Source organism: Apostichopus japonicus, chromosome 4, assembly GCF_037975245.1.
Source record: "Apostichopus japonicus isolate 1M-3 chromosome 4, ASM3797524v1, whole genome shotgun sequence".
Taxonomy (NCBI): Eukaryota; Metazoa; Echinodermata; class Holothuroidea; order Aspidochirotida; family Stichopodidae; genus Apostichopus; species Apostichopus japonicus.
The window spans coordinates 9244802-9263504 of NC_092564.1; the positions used below are offsets into that span (position 1 = coordinate 9244802).

Consider the following 18703-nt stretch of genomic DNA (forward strand, 5'->3'; position numbering starts at 1 on the left):
ACATGAATTGAACAAACGAGATCGCTAAACTGTAAACTTGCAAGGCATCACTGCAGTGTTACAGTAGCACTATTGTGCTAGGTATGGCCCATAGCAGGAATAATTGCTATTTATTTACAGTATAATTGCACATCGCGTAAACATATCTCAGGTATTCAGATCTCGATGGGACGGTCAAAGTGTCTATCGTGTTATTCGTGTACGGTATATATTTTGTCTCCATCTATGTACTACGGCCATTTTGTAGTGTGGACATAGGTTAGGAGTCTGTTGGTCCCACACTAAATCCGGCACTGGACCGGCATGTATCATCTTTTACTAGCTATGTTACATTTTCAAAACAGAAGAAATCAACAAGATTCCATTCTTGAGATTTTTTTTTCAAATGATAAAAATTCCAAAATGAGTTAAAACTGGAAATTGGATAGCCACCCGTTGTAATGAGTAAGTTAACAAACCATTTGACTTGCCATAAATTTATGCTCACAGTAGGTGGCTACTTTAATATCATCATAGAATAACTGTGTTCTTGGCTGCTGTGCATTGTGTTCCCATCAAATATTAAATGTATAAACCAAATGTTCTGTGAGATAGAGTTTAGATACTAATCTTGAGTTGTGAAATGCTTTACAGTGCATGAATGCATGTTCTGATTTTTCTTGTAGGTTACAGGTGGTCGCTCCATCACTAGGACATTTTCTAAACTTATGCAAGAGGAAGGTGCTAAAGGATTGACAAAGGGTTTAACAGCAAGGGTTCTTTCAACTATACCAAACAGCTTTGTAATGATGGTCGGTTATGAAACTATCAAGAAATTTAGCGCCCACCAACTATGAGGTAAGTATCCGATAATTGGTCAGAACCAAAACGATTGTACTAACAATTCTTTTGGCAACAGGGCAAATTTTTACGGATTACTTCCAGTTGTCCTTTGGACAACCATGTCTTACTTTTTTGTTGTCCAAAGAGCACATTTGGTTGTCCAAATAAATGTAGTAATATAACAAGGAATATTGTTTACACTGTAGGGGAGATGTGTAGGTTTGTTGAATACAATACCAATATGTACACTGAAGGGGAGGTGTGTAGGTTTGTTGAATAGAATACCAATATGTATATTGTAGGAGAGATGTGTCAGTTTGGTGAATAGAATATCAGTTTTGGGCCCGTAAAACTCCCCTTGGGGTGGACTTAGGCCTCCCACTATATTTGTTTTCAGTATCTCCAAAGTGATAGAGGGTGATATCAGTTTATCATTTTCACTTATTCGTGGTATTTATTTACAAGTCAATTTGTATTTGACGTAAACAACAAGCCTTCAGCTGGACGACCTCCAGAGCTCATTTTGGCAGTGTGAACAGAAATTTTGTCGTATATCGTATGACCATTAAAAAATTGCCCTGATCAAGGATATTTTTCAAGTTCTTTTTCAATCAAGATTATTTGTCCTTCATGGGCTGTCACTAGAACAAAGAACATTGTGAATTTTAGAACAATGCAGAGGAAGCAATATGAACCAGTAATTGTTTTATTCACATTGTTAGTTCATTGAAAGGCTCTTGATTTGACCACCTGAATGAAAATCTCATCTCAGGAGAATGAAGGCAGCCCTGAAAAGTTTGAATAATTATAACCTTTAGGAAGGATACTGTCCATGTTCTTGTTAATGCAATGTTCTTCATGTAGTGGCAACCATCACCGGTTATTAATATCAATGAATAATATACATGAAAATAACCTTACATCTCCTCAAGAAGTATAAATGAACTGACTTTCTTAGATCCACAATCTCATTCTATCCAAAAGCACGTATTCTATCCAAAAGCACTTGACCTTCTCACCTTAATTCAAATTTCTATTTCAGACAATAAAGAAAAAAATTCTCTCAGTTTTGTGTTCATTTTCCTGAAGTAAACTTGAAACACAATTTCCACCCAAATTTTGAGATTTGTTCAGCTTTGGATGGAGTATGTACAGTACAATGAATCGCTAGTTAAATTTAGTCAGTTTTAATTGTGTTGAAAGGAAATGAAGCATAAAGAGACAATCAAACAAGAATTCAGTAAAAAATGTAAGAAATAAATAAAACTCAGATACTAATAATTCAGTGGGATGCTTTAATGAAACTAAAATAATCTAAAATCTGAAAACATTTCAGTGATATTATTGAATAACATTTTCCTGCAAGATTTGTTCAGCTATGGATGGATTATGTACAGTACAATAAATCGCTAGTTAAATTTCAAGCTGTTTTTTATTGGATAACCCAGAAGGTATAATTCATTTCTTCCTAGTCAGGAATGTGATGTATTGAATTTTGAAAATATTCCATCTTCCATTCCTTGTCTTTATAATCCAATATATGATATGTTATTTATTATGCCACTTTTTTTGCATGAAGAAGATTTTTCAATAATTCCTATTCATCATATACTAATGCAAATTATTCTTGGATACAATGTCAGGTTTATTTTGCCAGCCATAACAAAGGTTAAATTGGAAGACGTTGCACTTGTAAAACCAAGTAGTAGTGTTTCTTTTACCACTTATATATTCCTCAAGTAATTGTATTTCACTGTTTAAGTTTTTTTTCTTCATAAAGTAGAGTATCTCTGCCATTTAGCTATTTGTGTCAGACCATTAAGATCTTTATAGTGATATAGCATCGTAATAGATCATATCATTTTCTGCTGATAGGCAACAGGGACATCAGAAAGGAAAAGCAGAATGAAACCCAAAGATCTTTGCCTCCCTCCCCCATCCCTCTCCCCTCCCTCTCCCTCTCACCCTCTCCCTCATATTTTAGTCAAAATTATTATCATCATGACTTTAATGAAATTGAACTGTGACAGTATTGTGCATGTTGTACACATGTGTGGCTGTCTGTTTAGTTCTTGAGATTGTTCTTGCTTACTGCCCTCAATCAGTATGTTCAGGTTAGACTTGTGGAGTATGTATCACAGCAGTACAGATAGGTAGCATTCTCGGTTATATTTCTATGGTGCAGTATTTACAATATTGTCTTTTTTAATGAATAGCCCCTCTAAACGGAGCATCACTGGTTGACAGTATTGTTACACAAATATCATTACTTTAAATTGCATACATGTGTAAAAATGGTTAAAGAAACTGAATTTGTAGTATATTTTCGGTGCAGATCTGAAGCATTGTATTTATTATTATGTGGATATGGTTTCGGATTGTCATGAATATTGTTTACAAGATATGCCCACTGTAGGTGTCACATCACTGGATTCAATGTATTCCCTATATGCTGTGAAGACATCCATACATACAATATGTCATGCTAAATTAAATATTAAAGAGAACTTTTGCTCCATTTTTACGTATCTGATTGAAATATTTAAAAGTGAATGTGCAAAAAAGAAATATAAAAAGAAAGAAAGAAATATGTACTTTTTTTTAAAGTCATCCATTAGCCTTTTTACAAAATTTGGTGAATGACAAATACTGATAGTTGATCATTTTATTTAGCAACGGGCAAATTTCAACTACATAATTAATAGTAATTCATTTGCATGAATTTTTGGGCCTTCTTTTGCTGTTTAAATGGTGATTATTAAAGCAGAAATTGAACTTCTGTTTTACTGTAATTATAGCAAAAACTGTCAACCAAGTAGAGGTAATTTTGCTGATTCAGTTTTTTATTAAATCTGGGATGAATGATCAAATATGTTACAAGTATCATGCTTTAAATTGAAATGTGTCAGATTATGAGAAATATCTAGTTTGAATGTTTCTGTAATATTGAAAAGCAATAGCAAATTCTAGTATCCATGTTTTTCCCTCTTTTGCTTTATATTTTCTTAAGAAAGGTAACACCCTGGAAAACTTCAAGAAAGTTCGTTTTTTAAAAAGTACATTTTGTAATAATTTGTGAGGCTTTTGATGATGATTTCAAGAAATAGAATTTGTTGACATTCATTTTTACTTGTGCAGTTGAAACCTGTCAGCAAAAGCAAATGATTCTTCAATAACCAGATGGTTAAAGGGCTTCATTTAAATATAGCCCATTGTAGAGTTGTTTATATGTACACAATTTTGTAACATCCTGTCCATTAAAAATAGAAGGAACGGTTTCTTTGTGTTTTCTGGGATACTTGCACAATGCTCTTTTTCAAACAATCTCCATTATTTTATATCTCAGCATCAGTGGCAGCTGTGAAGCTGGGGGAATGGCGTGTCCACTTTTCTTTTACCTCTTGTGTGTTTTATATTTGTACAACTATTGCGCCCTTACAGTAGTCCCCCTTTAAAGTACAGTGGGAGATACCTCATCTTCACCTCTTGTTGCAATGCCTCCTCTCACCCCTGTCTTTTCCCCCCTGTACCGACTGCCTTCCCTAGGTATGAAATGGCAAAATACAGTTTAAATCTCTAGCTATTATGGTTGTTGCCCTTAGGGTTCAAGTCTTTATAAATCCCACGCAACGTGAAATCCCAGGAAGCAATTTATTTGAACTTATGATACTTACGATCAAACTTGCTTAAAGGTTGATTGTAATTGATATCCAGTCTGTTTACTGTTTCATCATAGTAAAAAATAGGAAAGTGAAGTGGAAAGTTACCCTGATCATCATCACTTCTACTCCTCCTCATACCACCCTCGGATATGAAGATGTCATAACAACAACAAAAAAAGAAAAAAAGAATTGCTGCTTGAGTAGCAGTCTTGTAAGGAGGCATGATATGAGTGACTAAATATTTACTTCACTTAATCACTTACGATTTCGATTTATTTTAAACCAGTATAAATATAAAATATTTATAAATAGGCGTACATCAAAAAACAGTTCTTGTTAAGATTAAAAAAATGATATGGTAAATGGTAAGTGAAAGAAATAAGATTGTTAAATGGTTTAAACATAAAATGATGAAACAGTCATTACTGAAACTATAATAAAGGTTCTAAACTATCAAATTGTATAAAAATTGCTGCACGGTAGCAATGTTACCTGTCTTCCCACAACAGCTGCACTCTTGATCTACCATGTCTAGAGTTGCATCCGGTAACCTTTTAGCACCGCCCTCAGTCCAATCTGCAGCTTTCCATGTCATCCTACCATCCAAAGTGTCAGAACCTCTGGAGTTACGTCAATGGCAAAATGTCAATGTCTGAAACAAATGTGTTAAATTTTGTCTTGATAGCTCTAGACATTAAAGACACTCTGAGTTAATGACTTAAATCAATAAAATTACTGGTAATGGCTGGAGTCAACATTCAAGTGAAGTGACTTAATAGTAGGCGTTGTGGTCAAATGGCTTAAAGGCAATGGACTTGCGTCTGAGGATTGCAGGTTCAAGCCCTGGGTATATCATTAGGTTGTGTCTTTTGGCAAAGCACTTCATGAAGTGCCTCTCTATACCCAGGTGTATAAATTGAGACCTCTTGCAGTGTATAAATATAGACCTCCTGCAGTGTATAAATAGAGACATCCTGCAGTTTATAAATATATACCACCTGCAGTGTTTAAATAAAGACCACCTGCAGTGTATAAATAGAGACCACCTGCAGTGTATAAATAGAGACCTCCTGCATTGCATAAATAGAGACCACCTGTAGGGTATAAATAGAGACATCCTGCAGTGTATAAATAGAGACCTCCTGCAGTGTATAAATAGAGACCACCTGCACTGTATAAATAGAGACCTCCTATGCAGTGTATAAATAGAGACCACCTGCAGTGTATAAATAGAGACCTCCTGCAGTGCATAAATAGAGACCACCTGTAGGGTATAAATAGAGACATCCTGCAGTGTATAAATAGAGACCTCCTGCAGTGTATAAATAGAGACCACCTGCACTGTATAAATAGAGACCACCTGCACTGTATAAATAAAGACCACCTGCAGTGTATAAATAAAGACCTCCTGCAGTGCATAAATAGAGACCACCTGTAGGGTATAAATAGAGACATCCTGCAGTGTATAAATAGAGACCTGCAGTGTATAAATAGAGACCACCTGCACTGTATAAATAGAGACCACCTGCACTGTATAAATAAAGACCACCTGCAGTGTATAAATAAAGACCTGCAGTGCATAAATAGAGACCGCCTGTAGGGTATAAATAGAGACATCCTGCAGTGTATAAATAGAGACCACCTGCAGTGTATAAATAGAGACCACCTGCACTGTATGAATAGAGACCACCTGCACTGTATAAATAAAGACCACCTGCAGTGTATAAATAAAGACCTCCTGCAGTGCATAAATAGAGACCACCTGTAGGGTATAAATAGAGACATCCTGCAGTGTATAAATAGAGACCACCTGCAGTGTATAAATAGAGACCACCTGCAGTGTATAAATAGAGACCTCCTGCAGTGTATAAATAGAGACATCCTGCAGTGTATAAATAGAGACTTCCTATGCAGTGTATAAATAGAGACCTCCTGCAGTGTATAAATAGAGACATCCTGTAGGGTATAAATAGAGACCTCATGCAGTGTATAAATAGAGACCTCCTATGCAGTGTATAAATAGAGACCTCATGCAGTGTATAAATAAAGACCTCCTGCAGTGTATAAATAGAGACCACCTGCAGTGTATAAATAGAGACATCCTGCAGTGTATAAATAGAGACCTCCTGCAGTGTATAAATAGAGACCACCTGCAGTGTATAAATAGAGACCACCTGCAGTGTATAAATAGTGACATCCTGCAGTGTATAAATAGAGACCTATGCAGTGTATAAATAAAGACCTCCTGCAGTGTATAAATAGAGACCTCCAGTGTATAAATAGAGACCACCTGCAGTGTATAAATAGAGACCTCCTATGCAGTGTATAAATAGAGACCTCCTGCAGTTTATAAATATATACTATATTATGTATATATATATATATATATATTATATATATATTATATAAATATATAATATGTTTGCCGTTCACTGCCATCACTGAGGGTGACATACTGTACCTTATGTTTTGTTTGTCACCACTTTTTCTGATATAAACCTCTAAAATTGCTGAATTGAATAAAACGTTCGTTTTGCTTGTTCTAATAGATGGTTCTGGTTCATTCAAGGACATGCTTCCCTTTGGGTGTAAGAAGTTTAGTTTTGTCACCTAGCAACCATCTAGCAAACACGCAGGAATGTATGCAAGTAGATCTGTCAAATCAATGCATGCAAATTGAATATTTCAGCTCTCCTTATTTCAAGCAGAAGATGCTGCTGCTTGCCCGGTAGTGTTCAGTAAATTGTTAGCTAGACTGTCCCTTGATACAGATTTGCATCATGATCATCACTCTACTATCAGCTTTGATCCGCATGAGAGCGTGTGAGTTGGTTTCCGTGAGAAATAGATTTTATGACAATATGTATGCGAAGAGGAGATTGTGGAAAGAAATCACCGTTAAGGTGCCTGTCCACATGCTGGATGCTGTTAACATATCACGTTTCCATCTCATATTTACCCATTAAATTTGTTGTATAATTTCGCTACGATTCTTGAAGGTTAAGAAAATTAAACTGTAAATCTCAATTAAAGTACTATGCTCCAACAAAATCTCCAGGCTACAATGGTAATATGAGACTCAAAGTGTCAAATTTTTAGTAATCAGAAAAATAAAAAAATAAATACTGAATTAGAAAAAGGTCCAATTTGCGTAGACCTTTTTTGCATCCTGGTGGTGTGATATATACTTGGCAGTCCCATATATATATCTAAACTGTCAAAATTCAATCAAAGTGTTTTTTTCAGCGGAGAAGAAGCATCTGAGCTGGAAGAAATACTCAGGTGTGAACTGTTTGGCTTAAGCTGGTAGAAAGAAATGTAATTTAGCACATACTTGATCAGAACTGAAAAGAAGAACTGTTGAATGTTTTTCGTAAGGAAGTATTAAAAACCATACCACTTTATAAAAAGATTGCTTGAACGAACATTATAATAGACATAAATTATACCTTTTTGAACAGATATTTCTTAAAGACTTTATGGAGTAACTACCAGAGAGTATTTCCAGCTCATGTTTGCAATTCTCTTCACCTGTCTCCTCACACCCATTGCACTCTAACTTATTGTACCATGTCTATAGTGACCTGGTAACCTTTTAGAACTATCATACCCATGCCGAAGCAACTACCAAAGAGTTCTCTGCACCCTTAGCATCTGTTCTTGTTCTTCGTTCCTCTTTGAAACATGAACTGAAAATTTTAGGCAGACGAGCGGTGGAAAAGCAGTCGAAACCAAGGCAAAACCTAAAAAGAAATATACTCAAGTTGTATTTTCTGCACATTTAACAATCATTTCAGACCCTTGGAATATCCTTTCATGATAATTGCTTTTGTAGATTTTATCTTTTAACATTTCAAATTCTGAACCTGTCGTCGTTGCAAACACTCGGCCTAAATGACGTTGAATTCATTGGAATGTTAACAATGAGCTATATGTTGACGATGCTCACATTTTAATCATATCTTGGATGAGTGTTTGCCATTGATGGGAGGATTTTTACCCAATAAATCGGAAGAGATAATGTACTCTTCAACGGTTCTAGTCGTATATTTGAAATATCCTTCCTGTGCATGATCGTTTGTTGAGAAAGTTACAGAAGGAGAATGTCACTATCAGTTTAAAAAAAAGGAAGAGAAGAAAACAAGAAAAGAAACAGAATGTCAGAAAGGGTATATTGTAGACTTGTCTATTAAAAACAGAAAGGATAAATACTGTGATGCCGTTGGTCATCATATATGTCGCCCTCTATTTGTCGTAGGCTACGTTACATAATAATTAAAGGATGTCGGCTCACCAGCTCAGCTGAAGCAGACCTCAAGACTTGTGACCAGTCTTCGCTCTCGATCTGAATCGTTTGGTTCGGTAGTAGCCCTGGCTCCGACCATTGTGGTCGTACTGTTTTGTATTCCTCTTTTATACACTTTTGTACGTATCGTTATAGGACTCTATTTCGGTATTGAGACCCCGTTTGTGACCATTTTCGTTTAAGTGCATGTTTTCTACCTATTATTTAGAGTTAGCGTTACAATACATACTAATACAGTGAAGATATATCTGATCACTGATCAGGCAGCCAGTTGATTGAAATCATCAAAATTGTCAAATCCCTCTTTTCTCCTCTTCTCCCCCCCTCTCTCGCTCCCCTCTCCCACAATAAAAGAGAGGATCATGAGACAAACCAAAGGACTGTTTGTTCTGGGGGGGGGGGGTTGGGGGTAAGTTTTCATTAATTGAGCCTAGAAAACTTGTCAATGGAAACAGCACTTAAATGTGTACCATTTCCCCCAAAAATTATTATGCAGCATTGCGGTGATTCGATTATTGTGACCAAGTTTCTTGAGAGAGAAGAGATGGTTTAGAATATAATCTCTGGTCACAATAAATTAATTTTTGTTTTTCCTACTGACATGTATTTCTACAGTGCTTTTCTGTATGTGACACGGTTCAGAGGTGTACATTAAGAATTATTATGCATATTTTCATGCATATAAATCACTTGATTATTCCAGGGTAACAAGTAATCCACGAAGTCAGTTCGTGGTCTTGTTCTTCAGAAGGTTAGAAAGTTTATGAATTAAATCGAGACACGATTATGGGAGATTTTTAAGCAAGTTCATGCACTCCTCACATTAGCGCAGTATAATACAGCAGTGAAATGTGACAGTTGTACACAAAGCAGTGTTAACATTGAAATTAACATTTTTGGTTGTTATATTGGAATATTGTTGTTTTGGGGGTGGGGATGGGGTGGTAGAGAGAATGGGAAGGGGGTGGAGCCCGGCGTTGGCAGTAGTCCTTACATTTTCGAAAGTAAATCAGATATCCGAAGGAAATAGACAATTCTCAGGATACGTTTTCCTTGTACAAAATACACATCTATTAGTGTGTGCAATCCCATTAGAAAATAGACATTTATTAGTGTGTGCAATCCCATTAGAAAATACACATATATGAGTGTGTGCAATCCCATTAGAAAATACACATTTGGTATTGTGTGCAATCCCATTAGAAAATACATATTTGTTATTGTGTGCAATCCCATTAGAAAATACACATTGATGAGTGTGTGCAATCTCATTAGAAAATACATATTTATGATTGTGTGCAATCCCATTAGAAAAGAGACATTTTTTCGTGTGTGCAATCCCATTAGAAAATACACATTTATTAGTGTGTGCAATCCCATAAGAAAATACATATTCATTAGTGTGTGCAATCCCATTAGAAACTACACATTTATGAGTGTGTGCAATCCCATTAGAAAATACACAGTGATTTATTAGTGTGTGCAATCCCATTAGAAAATACACATTTATTAGTGTGTGCAATCCCATTAGAAAATACACATTTATGAGTGTGTGCAATCCCATTAGAAAATACACATTTATGAGTGTGTGCAATCCCATCAGAAAATACACATTTATTAGTGTGTGCAATCCCATTAGAAAATAGACATTGCTGAGGGTGTGCAATGTTTGTCGGAAATTCACATTTCTGATGGTGTTTGATGTTTATAGGATATACACACGTTTCTGTCTGAGGGTGTGTAGCTTTTATACTTAGGAAATATAAATTTATTGCGGTGTGGAATCCTTGAAATACTTTCACCGTGTGTCAGTGTCTATGTACAGTTAGTTTGTATTTTCCATTAGTTGTGAAATCACAACGAAACAATGATGTTGGTCACTAGATTCGAGTCAAATTTCTAGCTTAGTGGGAAATACCAGGTGATCAAAAACATTGTTTTATGAAATGAAAGCAGAATGTTCCTTCAAATGTTCCTTCAATTTTGGGTCAAAACCTACTATATACTTGGTGATGTACACAGGTTGGGAATATCAGATTTTAGTGGTAAAAATAACCCTTATGAAACAAGAAATGATAGTGAGGAATAAATAAAAAACAGAATTTAGTTTTGTTTTGCTTATATTCTGAATCCTTGACATTTAAGTTGAATTGTATTGTGGTTGCCAAATTTTCTGTAACTAATTGGCACAATTGCAGTTATTTTTTAATGAAACCCCTCACTACATGAATTAAATATATACAGGTTTCACTTTATCAAGACTCTCAATCTTGAAAGACTATTGATATAATCTTAATTGAAAGACTTTTAAGGTCTCAATGTGTGTTTGCCAAATTTAAACTTCGACCTTTCCAGCTTACTGCCCTTAAAGCTCAGTGAAAATGACACCATTCTATGCACTTTTCATAGTAATATTCATTATTTTTATTGAGTTATCTGTCGTTAAACATTTTGAGCTGAATAAAATTCGCCAGATGTATGACCGAGTCCGTAGATTCTACAAACTTCAATCAAAATTTGCAAGGCCCCGTCCAACAGATCATGCGCCAATCAAATCTCTGTTTTGTTTACGACCCTTAGGCAAAGGACTACTTTCACTTTCGTGGCTAGCCTGTGTTAGGTTTCTTCTCTTGAATAGTATCTTTCTTTTGGTCTTACAGAGGTAGCTTGCAAAATTGTGTCATTTCCTTCCATTGCAAGTAATAAACAGGTGTTTTCAGACCTTTCCTCCGTGGAATTGGGTAAACAAAGTGGACGGTACGAGTATATGTAGGTTACATTTGTTTGTAATGAACATGTTGATATGGGCGGTCGCAGTGAATTTACGGTAAATCGTTGGCGGCAAAAGGGCAACAGAAAATAAATTTCTTTCAATTTTGACAGCTTTTCTCAAGTAAACCCGCCTGGTCAGAGATGCATTTAGAACAAGAAGTTTGTTTTCCAAAATTCATCAGCAAACATTTATTGAGACTTCAATATATAACACAGGCTTGTTTTCAATGGTTAATGCAATATATATATGCATACATCCAGTATTTTGGCCAGTGATCACAGGAACTCAATACAGTTGAGATGTGGGGGCGGGGGGGGGGATGGGAGAGCAAGAGGGAGGAAGGAGTCATACTAATATACAGCAATATTGAAATTTCCATCTGTAGCAACATTGTGTTTGCAGGAATATCAAATTTGTGAAAATTATGGAGAGAAGGGGGGGGGGGAGAGTAAGAGCTGGGAGTGGGTCCATGACCAGGGAGCTGGATAGGATTTGAGTGGATTCTATTAATAGATGGATATTGCTTTTCCACATGAGACTGATAGCATGAAAGGTTAGAGGCAGATGCCAAAACACTGGTTTAAAGTGTAACTTGTAGACAGTATTTGGTAGACATGCTGCATGGAAGGAAGCGAACACAGTTCTAATATTCATTCAGAATTAACAGCATTTGGATATTTCTGTTTAGGAATCTGGAGTGTCATTGGAGTGTCTAACATAAGTAAGCAAGTGTGGGTAAACAGCCAGGATAAGAGAGAACACAGTTAAGCAGGATAAAATGCTGAACAACAGATAACTTGGAAAATGCATACAACCCCCCCCCCCCCCCCCGTCCCCGGTCCCCTCCATTTAAACAAAGTAAAGATCAGAGTATCTTGTGCATTCAGTATCTAAACTGAACTAAAGATAAGCCTTGGTTTTATAATAAAATGGCATTCTTAAAATAAAACGCAAACTGTTGGAATCCCTCCCCAAACATTTGACATTCCTTCCAAACACTTACATCCAAACAGCTGCTTAGCCTTCCCAAACACTAATGTCCACAACAATTGATTACCCGTCCCAAACTCCAGTGTGTTATGAAGACTTAACCTTAGAAACCGCATGCAAGGCATGAATCGATTAAAGCAGATTCTTTGTTCAAATGCTTACTAAATGTCACCAGTTCTTGTATTTCCCTCAAAATATGCAAAACAGACTGTCAGATAATCAGGTCATCCATGCTCAATTATTCATCCAGGGGTTTACTGACACTCTAAACGTAGTCATAATTCAAAGTGTGACATTTAATGGTCTATTTTAACCAAATTTGCAAGTGTCTGAAGATAATTTAAAAAGATCAGAACCACGAGGGAAATACTTTTGCAAAACTTCCAGCAATAATTCAGTGTGCTAAAATTTGGGTCCAATACCATGAACATTTAATTTAAATCCCATGGAATAATTTGTATTAGTGCCAAATGTCTACAAATCCAATGTTTTACACTGCTACACAGTAAGAATATAGAGCATAAATTGCCATTTGAATACAGGTATCAGAATTTACAACTTAGGAAAATACTGATTCATGGTTATTGAACTTGTTTGTGAAAATTTATAACTTCTCCCCCCCCCCCCCTCTCCATTTAGAGTGGAAAGAATCCAAGATATACCGCAAATTTGAGTAATATTTGAATGGATACACGATTTCAGACAATGATCACGCAGAAGCGATGGATTGGTTTTGCCTACGGAGATCCAAGTGCTCAGGAGAAAGAATTGGGATAAAATTTTCTTTTATACTTTGACAAATTCTGCATGCTTTTGAATTTGAAGCGAAGGCTTACTTTAATATTTGCAGGCATAAAGTCTTCCGTTTGTAGTTAAGGAACTTAAAAAAATTGAGCTTAAGGCAAGACTTGTACAATTATCATATTAGCCTTCTCATGGAATTGTGATTGTGATAGAGGCAGATAATTGTGTTATCAAACAGTGTTCCCCAGCTTACATTTGCATGGCAGAAACCCTGTGTAAAGCCTCACATAGTTGTTGCAAAGGAGTTCAATAGGGCAAGAGAGAGAGAAAGTGTTCAAGTAAATATGTTTACTCTTATCTTGGGGAATATGTGGGTTGTTGTTTGTGTGTTTTGAAAGCTATTTTTGGAGCTTATTGTAACATAAATGCCTTTGTCCAAGGCTTAATTGTCTGCATACACGTACTAACTTTAATAGACTAATTTTAAACTTGCCACTAATAGTCATTAAACACGAATCCTTAGAGATTAAAAATGTTAGGCTTCACCTGAAGCACGCACAATCAGCAAACCATGTGAACTACTTTTTCAGAGCTCAAAAGATTTTTTGTTTTTTATTTCTCCCTTCTATGACTTAAAAATGATGTTACAACATACAAAAAATATGTAACATCACACCACAAGAGATAGCTCGACCACTTGCAGAAGGTTCTGCCTGATGTTTGTAGTCTCCGATTTCGGCCTATTGCCTGTTCTTTCTGTCTCGTAAGAGAGACTTATTATAACCTGCAGCAACCATATCCCGGATTACTTTCAAATAAGACGTAATTAAACGGTAAGGCTAGCTCCGTTTTCTGTACCTTGAAGCAATGTGAGCAGTGGTCTATTTTTATTGTCTTGGGCATGCTCTACTTCTTGAGAAAAAGGTATATATATATAAAAAGAACGAAGAAACGAAACTGAATTTGCCATTTTGCAGATTGCTGACCTTTAGATGTTATTAAAGACGTTCTAAGATAAGAACCGTGCCATTTATAGAAGAGCAGATGTCAACGCTTTTGATTAAGACTTCCAGCACTCAAAGTAGTCTTTTGAATCTCATTTTATTTCCCCTCTTTTTCCGTAAATGTCAATTTTAATACAGATGGTGTAAACGTGCAGACACTTTCCAATATTTATTTTTGACAAATTATCCAGGCTGTTGTTTCTTCACTTGAGAAAAATTGTATTAAACAGTTAATGCAGCATTGTCTTTAAGCTGAAGATAAATGTAGGTGGTTGTTTGATAAACTCATGAATGAAGGAAAACTGAGTCAAGATAGTCAAGGGGAGATTGAGGTACTTGGAAATAGAACATGTTTTTCAAGTAAATGTGTATACATAAATTTTGTAAATCTTCTGGTGGTTTCTTTATACCTGAGTGAGATTAGTTTACATTTATTGTAAACACTGTACATACAGTATATTGTTTTTTAAGATCTATGTTAAGTTTGTTACTATTACAAACTAAAGAACTAAGTAGATTATAATTTTTTTTGTCCCATTTTGTATGTCAATATTAATCCACATTAAAACTCAATTGCTGCCTTCAATTTAAACATCCCTCTCTGCTGCTTCTTAATCCACCCGATTATCTAGGGCTTTCATAGGATCAAACGAAAATCGATAGAAAAAGGTATCTCAGTAATTTTTCATCTCCCAGCATTTTCTATTCTTGATGGAAAAAGTTGTTGTCAGTTGCATCTTTGTTTTTAAAAGTTAAATAAATTATATTTGCAGTCCTAGAGAGTTATTTGGGTTTGTGATCAAATTGGCCTCATTACAGGAAATCACAAGGTCAATCATCAGCAGCTTATTCTCTACTTGAAGGTTAAAAAATCAGGTCACTCTGAGTTCAAAAATAAATGGCAGAATTAAAAACTTGTGACAGAATCCTCTCATTTGCATTGTTGTGGCAAAGCTACTTGAACTTGTTTTCTGATTAAAACCGATTGTGTCAGATCCAGGTCTATTGTATAGTCTGTGTAACTAGTAGTCTGAACGAACATTTGATTTAAAGACAGAGTTTATTAGACTCAGGATCGGCATATTTCCCTTTATTGTGACATTGTATTTTTCACCTTCCTGTTACTGGTATTTACTTTACTGTAATATTCCACCTTAGAAGATAACTTTAAGACACAGAATTAATTTTGATATATATATATATGTGTATATGTTAATGTCAACATATATATATATATATATATATATATATATATATATATATATATATATGTGTATATGTTAATGTCAACATTGCAACAGTAGCACTCAAATCTAAGATTGTTGTCTTGTAAGCCTATCATAGACATCTATAAAAATACTCAATTGGGCTATTGTCATCGATTAAAGTTATCTCCACAAATCACTGTGACGCTCTCTACTATAAATGCCTTTAGAAAGCAATCACTAATATTTTTGCAAAGTTCTGAGTGTACTCCAGCCATTTTGCTACATATGAGACCTTCACAGCTGTGACATCTGTAAATTGTAGCGCGTAAAATTGTGATCTGCTGATTGGAAGCTTAGAGCCTCAATAATTGCCAGCTCTACATCGCTTTCAAGAAGATCAGTTATTCTTGCCCGTTTGAAAATTTTGAGCGAAACGTGATTATTGTCAATATTAATCTTAGTTGATCGTCGTCCAGCTTGCAGTTTTAATTTCTAGTTTGTTGGGAAATAGCAATTCTTGTCCGAGGGCTAAATCGTGAACCTGGGTAAAGTTTTTAGAAGCAAATATAATTCTGCAAAGGTTAATCTGATCAAAATTTCTTTCCTTGCACCTGGTTTGCCTCCCTGATTAAGCATGAAGGATGTCGCCCGTTTTAGAGTGAGTATGGTTAGATCATCTTCACTAATGACAAACTGTGTGCGTCCAGTATTTTACAGAATATGATATTTCTGCAAGGGGTCCTCTTAGAGATTGATAAGTGCATGGAGAAGTTGTCAAGATGATAGATTTTGTAAAATTGCTCCTCTTAATCTTGTAGCTAAGTGTAATACATTGTAGTATTGTCAGAGAAGAGACACGAAGACGCGTTCCATTATTTTTGATAATTCTTCTACGTATTTCGTGTTAAGTAGTTACACTTACAGCTCATGAATCTAAGTAAGGATCCACACAACTAAATCCTAGACCCATACAGCTATGTGTAAGCACATCTTGCCACATACATTACTGCATATGAGTAGCCTGCAGCCATGTCCTGAAGGTATTAAATACATTTAGAGTTGATTTTAGTGTAATATGGAAAAATATTTGAAAATTTTGGTAACTTTTTAATAAACGGAATACTCTGAAAAAGAATCAGTTGTATTTTGAAGATTATGCAAATGGCTTACCTGTCTCTCCTCATAACGTTTGTTCTACAATATCCTCAGTGGACTGGTGAACTTTTTAACACTGTGCACCCTTAGTGACATGTCACAATGGGTCAGTGGCTCTTCTGTTTATTCTACCAACCAAAGTGTCTAGAAGAGTGTTCTCAAGGTGGACGTTGTCATCCATTCCAACATGTTTTTGGTTCCCATCGAGACAGCGTTTGATGTTCACCTGGTCACTAGAGGCTCAGAAAATCTGATTTACATGTGCTGGTGTTCCTGCCTGAGGTGGCTCGTTCCTCGGGAGTATAAATGCAGATTGTTTCGATGGAGATCCGAAATTGATTGTTGTCAAAGGAGTTGTTACACAGTGGAATGACATTGCACTATATGCATTGCATTACATCGATATACCTTTAAGTATACTTAAAACATGTTTTTATGGGATGACCTTTGACATGGCAAACATACTTTTCACCAAAATGGATCTAATGTACATTATGTGTATAATTGAACTAAGTTTAAGCAAAGTCTGGGGTGGTCACCTGGCAAATCCTTGCCACATTAACACATGAAACTGTTGTTTAACATTCCGTCCCTCGCACAGAAATTCAATCCATCACACCAAAATTCAATCCCTATCAAACATTTTCGATGCTGGCCACCTCCCCCCCCCCTCCCCTAACTTGTTTATATTTCATTAATGTAAGTTGAAGGTGTTTAGGGAATAGTTTGTTGATACTTTGGAAACTTTAATATATATCACAGCAGTTTACCATCTGAAAGCTAAACTTTTCGGGTATTAAAATGCGAGGGGACGGAATTTTGACATAATTTTTGAACTTTTATTATGCTCTTAGTTTCTGCCATTAGTACTGCCATTTTAATGAAAATCCAAGGCAATTTTTAACGTGTCTCTCTCTGCCCCTTCCTTGCCCCCCCCCCCCAAAAATGGCATAATTACTCCTCTTAATCTGTAATTCAAGCCCTGATTGGAATTGACTCAGTACATATGATCTGGGTCTATACTGTACACTGGTCCTTGTACTAACTGCTCCACCATTACATCCCATTACCTGTTCCTGCCAAACAATGGTAGCATTTTTTTCCTTTTTTTCCCCCTGACACTTCCTGAAGACCCCTGACCCACATTCTCCCACTCTACCAATTTGAAGTACACTAAAATCCTTCTACTTGTGACAGGGTTTTAAAGTATATACACACTAAATCGTCTCACTTTAGTGTGTGAGTGCATTTCTCCTGTATCAGGTTGTTCCTGGAACAAGTTTGACTAGAACGATCTTTTCAAGCAATATCCTTTGTCTTTTTGCCATGTTTTTGTCGTATAGAGATTTTAGTAAAGTATCACCGTACCTGTTTTACGACACGGATTAAAATGTATAATTTATATGCCGGATTATATATGGCAGTGATTAAGACTCAGTATATACCATGTATGTATTGTAATGCAGAAGAACTCCTGGAAGTGTCACAGTTCACGGTTTTAGCGATGACGTCTTCGTTGCAACATAATACGTGTGTCACTCACAACATGTCATGTTGTCATCGGTCATCCATAATTTAAAAGCCCTCAGTCAACACTAACTGAGAGAAATTACATGTGGAATCCTACAAAGGTTCAACATATTTCCAGCGATTGGGGAAGTCCTAAGATTTGATTCAATGTATACAGAGAGATGTTGTGTAATACTGTATATGATTTAATTTGTTCATAGCACCAAATTAAAGTGTTATTTTTTGCTTATTTCGTTTTTGACTAATATTTTTATCATTTCTGGTGTCATTTTGATGAACTTATATAGCAGCGGATGTTATTTTTGAATGTCGTGTATAGAAACCTTCAAGGTCAATTGAGGTATTTATAACAGCAGAAGGTGACACTCACATACGATATGTGCTTTAATGTGTGCAGTATACATTTGTTTGTGAATTTGTATCTGAACAGAGGAGTTATTAGAAGCTCACTCTAGTCTGAACAAGCTTTATGTAATACACATGATGTAGGATACCACTCAATATTCACT

The 18703-nt window shown here is 35.8% G+C and overlaps 1 protein-coding gene across 5 annotated transcripts in view; it reads left to right on the forward strand.

Annotated features, from left to right (window-relative positions):
- LOC139966377 (solute carrier family 25 member 44-like) overlaps window positions 1–18703 on the forward strand; it is a 34295-nt gene that overhangs the window by 4728 nt on the left and 10864 nt on the right. For all 5 annotated transcript variants that reach the window (XM_071969305.1, XM_071969304.1, XM_071969306.1 and 2 more), the window contains exon 4: window positions 666–837. In XM_071969305.1, coding sequence (XP_071825406.1) covers window positions 666–836 — 171 coding nt within the window. In that variant the 3' untranslated portion in view covers window position 837. The remainder of the gene's footprint in view (window positions 1–665; window positions 838–18703) is intronic.